At 33.0% G+C, this 15,697-nt stretch overlaps 1 protein-coding gene across 5 annotated transcripts in view; it reads left to right on the top strand.

Moving 5' to 3' along the window:
* Positions 1-15,697, top strand: part of PSIP1 (PC4 and SRSF1 interacting protein 1) — a 41,507-nt gene that overhangs the window by 23,066 nt on the left and 2,744 nt on the right. The window contains exons 7-16 of one of the 5 annotated variants that reach the window (XM_082656034.1): positions 772-868; positions 2,264-2,339; positions 6,185-6,413; positions 7,351-7,469; positions 10,225-10,280; positions 10,879-10,949; positions 11,166-11,267; positions 11,372-11,585; positions 13,044-13,155; positions 13,967-14,062. In XM_082656034.1, the coding sequence (XP_082512160.1) occupies positions 772-868; positions 2,264-2,339; positions 6,185-6,413; positions 7,351-7,469; positions 10,225-10,280; positions 10,879-10,949; positions 11,166-11,267; positions 11,372-11,585; positions 13,044-13,155; positions 13,967-14,027 (1,137 nt within the window). In that variant the 3' untranslated portion in view covers positions 14,028-14,062. Of the gene's footprint in view, positions 1-771; positions 869-2,263; positions 2,340-6,184; positions 6,414-7,350; positions 7,470-8,785; positions 9,432-10,224; positions 10,281-10,878; positions 10,950-11,165; positions 11,268-11,371; positions 11,586-13,043; positions 13,156-13,966; positions 15,649-15,697 lie in introns of those variants that run through there. The other 4 variants (XM_082656033.1, XM_082656035.1, XM_082656036.1 and 1 more) reach the window with 4 other exon arrangements.

Here is a 15,697-nt window from a genome sequence, read left to right as displayed (position 1 = left end):
CCCGTGTCCCCTGCATTAGCAGGCAGATTCTCAACCACTGCACCACCAGGGAAGCCCTGTTTTCTCTTTTCGATTATGATGTTATGTTTGCATTTCCTTTCTAATTGGTGGTTATTAACCTTTGTTCTACTCTAATACTTGAATTGATTAAACTGATTCTCGTTTGGGGCTATTGTCTCATTACCTGGGGCATTATAGTTTGCAAAGGGTCATTGCGATTTCTTTACAGTAGTAAATCCTTCTTTATGGAAAATCAGAATAACTCCTAGGGAAGAACAGCAGATGTCTCAGTTCAAAAATAAAACATGTACATATTAACAAAGTTAAAGAATGGAAATATCAGCAACTGAATTTCTTGCCTTTTCTAACATTAATTTAGGTTGTACATCATAAGTACGCAATATAAAGTGTTAGCATTTTGAGATACTCAATGAAAGTACATTTATAAGCAGTGTGTGGGATATTACACTGTAATTACATTATACTTTAACATTTTACATCAAGAATATTCATTTTATTTTTATAAATGACTTTTTTAGGTTGAGAATATCTAAAAAGTGAGTTTTTGTTTCCTAGAATTACTTACTAGAATTATAAGCTAAATTTGAGGATATCACTCTGATGAGTTAACTGTTGAAAAATAATGAAGATCAATATATGTTATGCTTGTATTTGAACTTGTTATCCTGTAGTGGCACGTTTTTGCCATTGAACTAAATTTGGAATGCCTACTATGTGCTAAATAAGTTAATTTAAATCTTTGTGATTCAGGCAGAAAAACAAGTAGAAACCGAGGAGGCAGGAGTAGTGACTACAGCAACAGCATCTGTTAATCTAAAAGTGAGTCCTAAAAGAGGACGACCTGCAGGTAGGATTATTAATGTTTAAATAGCTGTCTTGTGATTAATATTCTAATCCATTAAAGTGTTGTACCTCAGCTACTTTGGAATAGGGGAATAGGTACTTGGTTATGTGTAATATATAAATTTCAAAGGAGATAAACATTAAGGTTTCTGCTCTTTGTAATAAAGTATTTAAATTTGAAATAACTGCTTGAGACTTTTTCATTTTCTGTTTTATCCCCATTACATTTTCCTTTAATAGCAGCAAATGAGGCTGTGGTGAGATTTAAAATCCATGAATGATGGGTTTATTTTACCTCTTACTTTAGAAATATTAAGCTTTCCAAATGGAATCATAATGAAAACAAGAGAAAAACAGCATTTGAATAATCAAAGCTATTAAATTATTGCATTCTTTCTTTATTAGGGCCTGTACAATATGCAGATGTCTTCAGCACTGCCTATTTAAAGTATTTTCCTAATTTGGCAAATAGGAAATAGTTTGGAAGGATCTGTCTCTAATACAAAGTAAAACAAAGAATATTAGCCAAGATAGAGCCAATTTTTTTTTCTACTTCATAACATAGTATTCTGTTTTCTTTCTTTTTCTTGGCTGCGTCTGGTCTTAGTTCGACACACGGGCTCTTCATTGCGGCACACGGGCTTCTCTCTAGTTGTGGTGTGCGGGTTTTCTCTCTCTAGCTGTGGCATGCAGGCTCCAGGGCTCCTCGGCTCTATAGTTTGCAGCACGTGGGCTCTCTTGTTGAGGTGTGCTAGCTCAGTAGTTGAGGCACGCAGTAGTTGCCCCGCAGCATGTGGGACCTTAGTTCCCTGACTGGGGATCGAACCCGCATCCCCTGCATTGGCAGGCGGATTCTTTACCACTGGACCACCAGGGAAGTGAAGTCCCATAACATAGGATTCTTAATGAAACAGGAATAAATGAGTAATACCCCAAAAGAAAAAAAACAATTTACCTAATTTTTACTTTGGAATTTAATAGTGTAATGGATCACATTAATGGTGTTGTTAGAAAATTCAGTGAATTCTGATAACAAATTTTCAAATATGTGAGCATACATATACAAATAATACTGTAATATGTATTTGAATATAAGTGCTGCTATCTACTATAAAGTTGAATTTTGTGACATTCCTATTAAACAACAATGAGGGATGTTCTTTTAAGCCCTCAGCCATACTAAGGACAGATTGAAAATACTCTTGATTCACCTTTGTAAATTTTCTGCTGTTAACTCATTTGAACCACTGGAGGGGATATGACTTTTAAAACCTAAAGTAATTGTTATCTGTAATAAACTAATATTCTTAGTATATATCATTTGTAACTTTTATATGTGAGATCTACATCTTAACGGGAAAGCTGGTAGTTACAAAATTTTTTTTCCTGTGAATGTCAGCTACAGAAGTCAAGATTCCAAAACCAAGAGGCAGACCCAAAATGGTAAAACAGCCCTGTCCTTCGGAGAGTGACATGTGAGTATAATTAGTTATGCAGTAAATGAGACATTTCACTTTCAATATGTATAAATTTCTTTGCATTTTTACCAGTTTTATTTACAGGGTGTTCGTTGCTATTACTATTTTGTATTTCTAAGAATTATGGGCAAAACAGTTGAAAAATAGTTTTCATTATGTAAAAAGTTAAAATTGATAGGGAATCAAGAAAAATCTGGTACGATTATCATTTCATTAATCTAAGACATTTTCTTGTATATTAGGATATAAGATACTTGGATAATGCAGGGTAAAATGTATAATAGTTCCCTTTGTTTAAGGGAATTTTTAGACAAAGTATTTTTGAAGCAATTTCCACAAATCTTGCTCCTCCAGAATAATCTTTATTTAAAAAATAATAACACTTAACATTATTTTTGTAAATTTAAAGTTTTAAAGTATTTTGGAATGATAACTAGTTATTAACAAAATAATCAGTTCTTTTTTTTCTTGCCATCTTTCTCTTCCATTATGGATCTTGTTTGTGTTGGATTTTCTGGGTAGAAACTTCACCAGCAGGAATATATATTTAGACAAAGAGGGCAAAACTTTGTAGCTATTGTGTTTAAAGATTTTATAGAAAAGGCTTAAGTGAGTATGTCATTTAAGAATGGATTTTACAGTGTTTTGAATGAAAATATTTTATTGGAAATTTCAGTTATAGAAGTGTTGGTACTTTTCAGCCAATATATGTTTAAAGAGTTTTATTTTACTGCCAAGCTAGCTGTTTAAATATTCTCGAAAATAGTGGCCAAAAATTACAACATGGTTTTTACTACTATAGTGAAATTAAGAAATTAGGTACATGCAGGTGAGTTTATGTTTTTAAACATACCAAGTAAATCTCACTTATCTCCTCCCTAAGATGTCTTCTCTAATAAGGGCATCAAGCATCAAGTCTAGGATTTTATGATCAACATAAGGCCTTGATCTAGAGACTTAGGAACTGAAACACAGATTATCTGCTCCCCTCTCCCTTTTATACATGCACATTGATCTGGGAGGGATAGGGAACCATAATAAATATTCCCAAGGAGAAGATTAAGAGGCACACAGCAGTCATTGTTCCCCAGGAAATCTGTTGGGAAAATACTGTGAGATCCCCGTTTTAGATAATAAGGAATATTTCCTTGATTAGGTCCGTCCCAATTTTCCCTGAGAGTATCTTCCTAGTCCATTTCTCTCCATGGCTTTTGGCTGATTCTTGGACTGGAAAGTATTAACCCTCCTTATTAGCTGAGCAGCTTTCTTATTCTGCTTTCATACTTTACAGAGTTGGGCCCAAGATTCCTTTTTAAATCTCCATTAGTTTCTCTTAATGCAGCCTAGCGTCCCTTTTGGTAGTAATAATACTTTATTGTTAGTGTGTGTCTGTTTAATTCTAGTCAGCTTTATGTGCTGTGGTCTCTCTCATAAGACTTCTCCAGACATGATTATCTTTTTATACTTAACTAAAAGCACTTTTGAGTTTATAGGTTTTCCTGAAAACCTACTCCCTGGTTTCTTTTTCATAGAACCATTTGTTCATCAGAAGGATCAAGGTATCCCAATTTGAATTCTTAAGGAAAGGCTGGCAACTTAACAACCTTGATTGGATCTTTGACTCCAGTCTTTGTCTGAATTTGAAAATCTTTTACTGGATGGAAGTGACTTTCAACACTGAAATGCATGGGATTTTTTTCTCCTTCCTCTGTTGTCCTATTATTTTTTAAACTTACCTCTTTCTTGAAGTACCCTATCAAATTTATGTTGATAACAATCAACTCAAAATGCCAATATTCTATTTTGAAACCTCTTCACCCAGAGCCACAAGTTCACTGAATAAGTTTTCTCTCCAGTTATCACAGATGACAGTTTTACCAATTGTATAATATATTAGGGTTTCAAATGCAAAGCAAGTGTCAAACGTTTTAGGTTTTGATGATGGACAACCCCAAAATACCAGTAGCTTACAATATTTATTTTTCACTTGTGCTATATGTAGGCTGGGCATTGGCTGTTATAGATACTGTCAGCTTTGTATCTGGGCAAAAACCCAGTGGAGTGTAGAGCAAAACTATATAAGCTCTTCTGAAACTTAAGCTCTCCACCATGAGAACAGCGTGTATCTGCTAGTGACAGCTTCTTTGCTGTGGGTCCTGAAATGACAAGACAGTGGATAAAGTCCAGAAGAGCTGAAACCATCTCATAATCCTCATGTGAAGTAAAAATATTTGTTATAAGCCACTGAGATATCTTGGGTTGTGTTTGCATTAATTTTTGCTATTAACATGTATTTATAATTTTCTTTATAACATTTTAATATGTTTCCTATTGTACCTTGACCTATTGAAAAGGGAATTACCACCATGAGGTCTGTTTTTCATGGAAGATGGTAAGGAGGGAGGGCCATTGGGAAAAGACTTAATTGCAGCAAGCAGTGACAGTTACGTTTACGGGAGTTCTCTGCTTTGACACTGTTTTAAAAACTTTGAAATAATAATCCCATTTCTTAAAAACTTAACGATACACTTAAATCTACCTTTAAAAAAGAAAAACAGCTGCATGGTATTCCACTGTGTATGTATCATAATTCTTAAAAGTTTATTTCTTGTATGGATACATTTTTTTAGACATTGTCATGTGTCGTTTTGTACATGTGCAAACGTATTGGTTAGAATACATTGCTAGAAGCAGATTTACTGGGTTAAAAGGATATTTTTATTTTTAATACCTGCCTCTTTGCATAGGGGGTAACATTTTGGGGGAGGCAGTTCATCAATATCTATTAAGAGCCATGGGAATGCCTTTTATATTTGATTCTCTATTCCCATCTCCACAAAACAATCATTATTAAAATATTTGCCCCCTTGTGGAAGTATTGAATAAAGTTAAGTGATTTTACTTGCCTGCTTTTTCTTCCATTGATTAAAAGTAAAGGATGAAACCTATATAACATTTAAAAATAAACATAGCCAATGGTAGTTACGTGACAAAAAATTTCTAAAGAAATAAAGTGATTTTTTTTTTCTTTTCCAATTTAATAATCTTAAGGGTTCAAGGAAGCAGTTGTCTGGTAGGTCAGTGGATTTGGAATTGAGATATTGGGCTATTTGACCTTTTGCACCATCATTTTCTCATTCGTTAAATGGAATGGGTTGGACTAAATGATCTGGGGTCCTTTCCAGCTTTCAAATCCATTGATGTAATTACATAATATGTGTAAGTCTCAATGAAATTCCTTGAACAATTTAATATTAAGGTTAATTGGCCATATATTTTACCATTATATGTGTCAGTTGGGAGCCTTTTACATTACAAAGCATATTTCTTTAAATTTTAAAATGACCCTATTTCACCATTACGCAGTTCGATTCTGCAATTGTATTTTTCCCAGCATGGCTACTTTTATAAATATGTAGAATATGAGCTCCATAAAATCTAGGCATCTTACACATCTTATACACGGCTGTTCCCCAAAGTCAAGAACGGTACCATGGCATATGAGATAGTACTCAATATTACTTTTAAGTGAATGAGGCACATTACAAAAAACATGGAAAACAAAGGGGAAAAAAATCACTTTTCTATTACCCTAATGCCACTGTAATTTTTCTATCTTCTAACTCATATTAAAAGGATGTTTTCCTTTTATGATTGGTTGATAATGACACTCCATTATATTTTACTTAAAGATATTTAAAATTTGTTTTTAAATAAAAAACAAACTGCATGTAGCTTATTGTTATCCAGAGTACTTACTCAGTTAACTCAGAGAGGTGGCTGAATGACAAGTACTAATGATACATAAAAGATTATTTTTCATTGTTGTGCCTGTGAAATAGGGTAACTGAAGAAGACAAAAGTAAGAAAAAGGGGCAAGAGGAAAAACAACCTAAAAAGCAGCTTAAAAAGGATGAAGAGGGCCAGAAGGAAGAAGATAAGCCAAGAAAAGAGCCAGATAAAAAAGAGGGGAAAAAAGAAGTTGAATCAAAAAGGAAAAATTTAGCTAAAACAGGGCTTACATCAACCTCTGATTCTGAAGAGGAAGGGGATGATCAAGAAGGTGAAAAGGTAGAACGTTTGCATATCAAATAAAATATTTGTTCTATTTTAGTTTCCTATGTAGTTCTTAATCTTTAGGAAAGTTTCAGTATCTTTATGAAAGTCTATAAATGTGATTAAAAGTTAAAATGAATTTCTTTACCTTTCTGAATAAACTTGAATTACCTGTGTTAAAAAGCATATTTGAAACTTTATTGTACATCCTAAGTTTATCTTACCTTTTCACAATTACATGGAAATTAAATGTCACATGATAAACTTCCAGTAACCCCACCTACCTATTGACAGAAAAGGTAGGAAAGTAGCGAATTAAGCCAGATAGGTTGTGACCAGTGAAGACAGATGTAAAAAGGTACATTTATACATAGATTTTTATTATTTACCTCAATGAAATTCTTAACACTTCAGGCCTATTTAGGGTACATTTTATTGGTGGTACTTTATTTGAATACAACAGTTGTTTAGGAATTTCATTAAAGCTGTACGTTCTTTTCTGTATAAAAACACAAGTTTTGTGTATAGCCTTGGAAATCTACAGACCCAGGTTGTACAGGCCTTTCATTTATGTTCATCTAATTTATTAGTACTTCAGGACCCCAAAACTAAATTCGGTAGGTTGAGCAGGTACTTGTCAGTAAACAGGTACTGAAGTCAAAGTCATAGTACAGAGGCAAATAGCCTGAGGTACTTCATTTTAACTCATCTTAACCAAAGCATATCATTCCTATAGCAGTGCAGTAAATAGATTATAAATCCCAAAATCATCAAGGGGAAAGTTAAATTTAGATAGCAACAACATGTAATTATGAGGGTTTTATTTAAATTAGTAATTTATTCATCCCTTAAGAAAACTAGTTGCTTCTTTTCTCCCAAGATTATAATCATAGAAGCATTAGTCACTGACTTGATAGTTAACTAAAAGCATCCTAATTCTCAAATAAAACAGAAGAGAAAAGGTGGAAGAAACTTTCAAACTGCTCATAGAAGGAATATGCTGAAAGGCCAACATGAGAAAGAAACAGCAGAAAGAAAACGCAAGCAAGAGGAACAAATGGAAACTGAGCAGTAAGTATTTTCTTTTTCTAAATTTCGATTTCTTTTTTTAAGCTAGCATGAAATGTTTAAACAATAGAATCTCGTTTTCCAGACTTTCTGAAGCCTTTTAAAGAAGTGACTTTTCCAGTGTGTTAGAAAAATGTCCTCAGTATATGATAATCATGTTTCAGGCTTCATTCTTTCCTGAGTAAAGAGGATGAAATTTACTGAGATAATCACCCTGTGAATTATTTTTAATTTAAACTGAAAGTGCAGATAGGGCTTAACTGTTATAGTGGCTTTGTAGAAAATGTCCTTATCCTCTACTATTTTCTTGTATAATATTAAATAGAGAAAGATAATAAATTGGTGGAGAAGGAATGAAAGAAATACCCATATTTGTCATACCACCAGCAGCCCTCCCCCAGAAGACCAGCAAAAATAACAAAAGCACAGTTGGAAACCCAAGAAGCCAGTAAAAGAAAATTTAAAGGCTGACAGGGTTTGCATTAGATGTGTGCAATATAAATCAAGTTCAAGCTAAGAAGTTTTGATACCTGGAGACAATATACTTACCATGGGGAATTTCTTTCCCCTTTAAGTTTATTCTATAAAATAATTTTATAAGAGAGAAAATAGCAATGCCAATGATGATTAGGCTTCATGTTTATTACATTTGTTTTCCTAGTTATCTTTAGACTGTCACTTCTGAGTTCTTTCTCTGAAAGGCCTTTCTTTCTTTGTGAAGCGTCTTGCATTATTCTGACTAAACTGTTTTTTTTGTTGTTTTAGTGAGGAGGTGATTTTAAAAACATGCTCTAGGTCACTAAGACAAACTTAATAAAAAACAGTGAAATTCTTAAAACTATTCTTAAGTAATTTTGTACTTTTTTTATATATAATCTGTAAGCCGAAAGTCTTTCTTGATAAGTATAGCATTTGACCATCTGCTTTCTTAGTTTTTTTGGAGGATATATAAGCAGTTTTAGCTACTTGAGGGAGTAATTTAAAAATTGATCTAAAGCTCAGAAATGTTACTCCCTTTAATGTTAAACTTTGACCATTTATGTAAATACTAGAGTTATTTTTTGTTACCTATCCTTTCCTGTCCTTTCACTGAAAAGTTGTTGGACTGTTTGTTGCTTTTAACTTTATTGTGCTCCCCAAATTAAGATATAAAAATAGCTGTTGCTTAGTAAATCTAGCCCAACCCTTCTTCAGTATCTCAGTTAATCTTTATGTGTTTCAATTTCTTTTTGAATGTCCTCCGAATGTAACTTTCTCAAATTCTAATATTTGTGTTTTCTTTCCTTCTCCTGTTATTACAAAACTTTGTACTTGGACAGTTTTGCTCTGTAAAGCATTTCAGATGCAGCTTGTATGAAATGCATTATGCAAAATAAAGTTTATTGTATTGTATTCCCAGCCAAACAACATGTAATCTACAGTAATAAAAAATATATCTCATTTTGGGCTCAAAGCATTAATCCAGTTACTGAAAAGAGAATACAAGTGGAGCAAACAAGAGATGAAGATCTTGAGACAGACTCATTGGACTGAATTTCCCCCTCCCCCCCCTTGATGGAAGAATGTTCCAGATTCTAAATTGAGGACTTCATTAATGGCATTATTACTGTGTTAATGATTGTTAAAAAACATTTCCTGTAAGATACACACTACATACTAAGGTCGGCCATCATTCCTGTTAAAAAAGTTTTTTACCAAGCTTAAAATGAAGCTTTGTGTTTGAAAGTTATAATAAGCTCAGATGAAGATGGTGGTTGTACATTATTTCATTTAGAAAATATAAAAATTCATTTTGTTTTGAAGCTAGGTGTTAAACTGGAGTAGCTACTATACCCCCAGAGAATGGGGCAGTTGTGCCCTTCCCCTTGACATTCCTTTGTTGTTCAGTTCTTTAGAAGATTAATCATTGTTTTTTAATCCTGAGAGATTAAACAGTAGACTTGTTAAGAAAACAAAAATGAAACTGTAACCAAAATTTTAAAATAAAGTTTTTTAAAAAAAATACCTGATTTTTAGATATTTTTTTGTTCTTGTCTATTTCAATTGGTTTATTATAATAGGGCCCGAACTCCCAAGTCAAGGTACTAGAAATTATTAAGAATTCATTTTTAAATAGTTATTTTTGTGATTTACAGTAAAATGGTACCTTTTCATTTGTGAAATGGTATGTAAATGTTAGTGAATGTCATTTAAGTTTGATATTTTGGCACAAAAAAAATCCCACACCATTTTAATCTAGTAGTATTATAAACAGTCTATTTAACCCTGAAACTAACTTTGAACCCCTCAAATTATCTACCCTTGGGAGATGTGGGAACAATTAAATCAGTCTATTTTGATGTGCTATTTTAAAAAATAATTGTGATGTAGAATTCATGAAACATAGGCATTCTCTTCCCACTATGGCCTGTTTATCCACTGACCCTAAAGTTGGTCTTTTAACATTTAACACAGTATTGTTGGAACAAAATTTCACCGAGGCAGCCATTAAAATTTATTTGTAATGCCACTGTAAAATTAAATTGTTAGATTACTTTAGCATGTTAATTTTTACGTTTTGAGTTTTGCTTATATTTATACTAATTAATACTAATGTGGCATTACCGAGTTCTAAAAATTACAGTCAATTCCTTGTGATCTAGGCCACTGACTATTTTAAATAAAAAAAATTTTAACTTTTACATAAGGGATTGTGGGCATTTGGTAACCAGTCACAAAGTTCCAATGTTTTTGAAATATTTGTGTTAACATTTGGTAGGCAGAATAAAGATGAAGGAAAGAAGCCAGAAGTTAAGAAAGTGGAGAAGAAGCGAGGTTAGTTATTTCACTTTCTAAGATGTATAAAATTGTATTCTACACAGAAAGGAAGTTTTACAGACACTTAACTGTATAGGTTTTGAAACTGGTCATTTTATGTTCTTATCCTCCAAGTACACATTTCACATCCCTAATGGATTCTATATACCTTGCATTGTTTTTAAGTGTTATCAGGTGAACTTGCTAAGGAGTCGTTTATTATTTTACTGCTCAATATATGATGAAGTCAGATTTTTATAACATGGCCTAAAGCTAGATGTTTTACAATTTCTGACAAATCTAGTTTCAGATGGATTTTTTAGTTTTGGTTAAATGTGTAAGGATGAAGCAGTGCCTTAAGGATTGCAGAAGAGGAGTTATTGGATGCAGACTGGTTTTTTTTAGCAACATGCAGCTAGATGGTGATTCTTTGCTTATATGATGAATGTTGGTTTCCTAAATACTAAAAATGGCAGATAACTTCTTAATGATGTAGGCAGATTACAAAGAACATTTTTATAAATTTACCAAATCTTTCCATTATACTTTGCTTAGATTATACAAAAATACTGGTTTTGGAAAATCTATTTACTGTGTTTCACATTTTAATTTATAGAAACATCAATGGATTCTCGACTTCAAAGGATACATGCTGAAATTAAAAATTCACTCAAAATTGATAATCTTGTAAGTGTTTAATACCTCATTTAAAAATACAGTGCTGCTTTTATAGCTTCATATTTTATTTTCTCACGATTTTATAAGTGTGTAAATTTGAGATAACAGACTATTACTGGTTATTTTGTACTGCCTTGTTATTTGAGATTTTAAAAGTAATCTCTAGAAATAGATTATATGGGTTGTGGTAATTAACAGTTACGAAATTACTATTTTGTCATGAAGGATGTGAACAGATGTATTGAGGCCTTGGATGAACTTGCTTCACTTCAGGTCACAATGCAGCAAGCTCAAAAACACACAGAGATGATTACAACACTGAAAAAAGTAAGTGATCTTGAGTCATGTGGATTTTTAAAATTTCCTCATTATCACCACTTCATTAAGTAACATTTAAAAAATTAAGAAAATTATATGTTTTGTTTTCTCAGATACGGCGATTCAAAGTTAGTCAGGTTATCATGGAAAAGTCTACAATGTTGTATAACAAGTTTAAGAACATGTTTTTGGTTGGCGAAGGAGATTCTGTGATCACACAAGTGCTGAATAAATCTCTTGCCGAACAAAGACAGCATGAGGAAGCAAATAAAACCAAAGATCAAGGGAAGAAAGGGCCAAACAAAAAGCTAGAAAAGGAACAAACAGGTATGTGGTAACTGTTCGCTGGAACTACTTTTAAAAAATGGCTTCAATATTTAATCCTATTAATACCTTATCTATACTGAATGATGAGAAAGTGTCATAACGCCCTTAGCAGAACATGATCAGCCTTAGCTTCTGGGTTTCTTTTTCATCAAGTTTAAATTAGTAGTAGTAGTCGTTGCTATTCTTTTTCCATTTAAATTAGGAAACATTTCTAACCTACACAGATAGTCGAGGGAAATGAACTTCCCATGTCCCCATCACTCAGCTTCTGCAGTTATCAATACATGAGCATTGCTTTTTTATATCCCCATCAAGTTTCTCTGTGACACCCCTGAAGATTACTTTGAAGCAAATTCCAGATACACTATTTCAATCATAAATATTTTAGGATGTATATATGACAGACGCCTAAAACAGAATCCATAGTTACAGGCATACCCCACAGGTTTGGTTCCAGACTACTGTAATAAAGTGAGTCACATGAGTTTTTTGGTTTCCCAGGGTGTATTAAAGTTTTTTACCCTATACTGTAATCTGTTAAGTGTGCAGTAGGATTATGTCTAAAAAAACAATGTACATACCTTAATAAAAAAAATACTTCGTTGCTAAGAAAATGTTAACAAATCTGAGCCTTCAGTGAGTCATGAGTCATAGTAGTAACATCAAATATCACTTGACCACAGATCACTATAACAAATATAACAAGAGTCAAAAAGTTTGAAATACTGTGAGAATTACCAAAATGTGACACAGAGAAGTGGAGTGATCAAATGCTGCTGGGAAAATGGTGCTGATAAACATGCTTGATGCAGGGTTACCACAAACGTTGAATTTGTAAAAAAAAAAAAAAATGCAGTATCTACGAAGCACAGCAAAGTGAAGCGCAATAAATCGAGGTCTGCCTGTACCATTAGCCACTTTCCCCAAAATTAGCAGCTTCCCCAATTCCACGGTACTAAAACATCTTAGCAGCAACTGCTTAAAGTAGAAAAAAAATGTTCCAAAGGAGTTGAATTTTGTTTACTCACTTATTAGGGAATGATATAGGTCTCCTTAGAGATTTGTTAATGAAATAATATTTACTGGGAAGCCCTCATCATTTTGTCATAAGAGACGAAATCATGTTAATTAACTACTTTGCCACGTTTTGTTGTTAAATACAAAATCTTACTGTGATTCACACTGCTTTTTCTAAGAACTAGAATAAATCATAATGCTCCAAAGAGTTGTACCACCCTTTCGTGTTCCTGATAACAGTAACAAATGGAATAATCAGATTAGTAACCTACTTCTTATATGGATAGATATATGTCATAACCCCATTTCTTATTGTGCCTTGTCTACCCAAAGGATTACAATGTAATTTCAAATAAAATACAGTATTAGAAACTTTGGGACTATGTTTTATTTTTGATTTTGGGTCTCTCTAACAGTTTTTCCATTGAAATCTTTATAAAGGTTCAAAGACTCTAAATGGAGGATCGGATGCTCAAGACAATAATCAACCACAACATAATGGAGACAGCAATGAAGAAAGCAAAGACAACCACGAGGCCAGCAGTAAGAAAAAGTGAGGACATGTTTTAGTGGGTTGTGATGTATGTTTTAATTTTTAAATCACATTGCTGTTCCAAGATTATTTGTGTAAGGGATTTATTTTCATCACTCACTTCCTGAATTCAGGATTCAAGACGCGAATTAAAATGGCCAAGCCGTAAAGAAACTTCGCTTGAAACTAATATGCCACTGTATTCAAGGGAATAGAGCAAGGCAGGACTCCTGTTAAAAAAAATAACTATTCCTTGGACTTCTTCCACTGATAGTACCTTTAATAATGACCCATGTCCATACTTCTTGAATTTTGACAGGATACAGAAATTAGATCTAGAATCATAGGCTGTGTTGTATTATCATACCCACTCTAAAATAACTAGGTATGTAACCGTAGTTATCCAAATCTTGGTTTGTCCACCGTACACTTTACGGACTTGGAATCAAGCATCCTTTAATTCTGAAATTCAGGGAAATCTTGTCCGTGTGTATATTACCCTCTCTTCTTAAGATGTATAATATGTTGGTATCACAGGTATAACACTTCCATGTTCTTTAAAGAGAATTCATTTTAAAGCTGGAAATGGTGGGAAAGGGCCTGGGCCATGATGCTTCCCTGAGTTATTTTGCTTGATGTGCGTATTACTTTGTGAAGAAGACACAACATGGTAAAATAAGATTTTGGACATAAAATAACAATTAATAATAAGTCACGGAAAAAATTCTTTCGGTGATTTTCAAAACAAATGCACAGACTTAATATCTTTTTTCCTCCTGAGGAAAAAATCCTAACCCTAGTTGTCACACCTTTCTTTCCCCCTTTTCTTTAGGCCATCCAGTGAAGAGAGAGAGACTGAAATATCTCTGAAGGATTCTACACTAGATAACTAGGTTGACATACCTGGAATATAAAGAACATTTGAGAAGTTTGTAATGGTTTTCATTCGAAATATTTAGACTGCTGAAAGTTTTAAATTTTTATAAGCATAGGTTTTGATGTTTAAAACTTGTTTTGAGGGAGGAATCTCCTTATCTTTGTTTAAAAGTGACTAAACATTGCTGATTGTACTTGTGCAGTATTAACAGCTACATTATACAGTAAATGTGAGGGAAAGTCCATTTTAGGAAATGTTAAACTGCTTTTCCAGACATTGGTTGTAGTATATTTTCAATTAGTGTGTGTATGTAATTGATAGTAGAAAAAGGTTACATTTTTAAAACTGCTACTTGTATAAACCTTTCCTCTTTTCCCAAATACTGTGGGTTTTGTGCATAGTTTTTACAAATCTTGGATTTACCAGACTGTCTTTTCATTGTTTGTGGGTTTTGTAGAAGTTAATCATTTTTACGGTAGATAAAATGTTACTTCTATACAAGTATTCACTCCCTCCCTTTTATCAAAAGTTAATTTTAATCGCAGTCTACATTGTGCTACATTATCCTGCTGCTTTGTAACAATGTGTGGTCTGTATGCCTTTTTGTATGACAACTAGATATCCAACTGACGTTGAACTGTTCTACGGGGTACAAAACTCATGTTAACTTTTGAAGGTAATTTAGTTTTGTGGCTGGGAATTCAGTGAAGTCACATGAGTTTCCTGCAGCGTGCAGGAGTATATATAGGAATGAATCTGGCTTTAGGGTTCAACCATTTAAGATCCTTTACAGGCACTAGTAGCTGAGACTGAAAACTAAATGATAAAAGTTTATTTTTGAGAAATGTCTCGAGTTTCTGAATTTTTTAAAAAGTCACACATTAAAGAAGTCACTAAGTATTTTTTTAATTGGAAAAAATGCAATCCATAATACTTTTGCAGTAAATAAAAGTAAATACTATATAAGGAAACTAACCCATTTGAAAACATGGCTATACCAGAAGGGAATTTTTATTTCTATGTCATACATGTGACAGGATTGCAAAAAGTGGAAACACAGTAGACAAAAGTAAAGGAGTTGTCTGTATATTCATGGATACGGACTAAATCAGGGTGAACCAAGGTTAACACAAAATTTAAGGGTAACTTAGCATTTCTAAGGTATTTTGAATACTAGGTCAGTTGGTGGTTTGCAGTAGCTTAAAAAGACACTTCTCATGTTTAGAAACTGAATATGGGGAAAAGGCTTAATTACCAGTGTTTGCATGTGACATGCATCTTATGCTTTGACCTCTCGAGTAATTGTTTTCATCTACAGATGAAAAGTTTGAAACATTTCAGTAATTGGGAGTTTTGCTTTTGAGAGGTCTTACAATGGAACTAGGACCCACTGTTTTGAGGGAACTCTTGCTATTTTATCTGTTTGGTCCTTAATACAATTTAAATTTGGACAGATTTATTCTAGTTAAGCCATAAGTGTCAACATGTAAACTTGTTTTGATTAAAGAATTTTTCTATCAAAGTCTACTAGTATATTACTTCTTTGCCATTTATAAAACTGTGCTGGAATTCTGGATTTGTTTCCAAGAGAGTATACTTGGTCATAGAAACTGTATTATTTGGGGACACAGGGTTACTAAAACATAAGCTCAAAATGCTAAAAATAAAGGAAATGTTATCTTTTGG

The sequence above is a fragment of the Grampus griseus genome, assembly GCF_964374135.1.
Source record: "Grampus griseus genome assembly, chromosome: 6".
In the NCBI taxonomy this organism is placed as follows: Eukaryota; Metazoa; Chordata; class Mammalia; order Artiodactyla; family Delphinidae; genus Grampus; species Grampus griseus.
The sequence above is the reverse complement of the archived record's forward strand: the minus strand, read 5'-3'. Positions and strand labels throughout refer to the sequence as shown.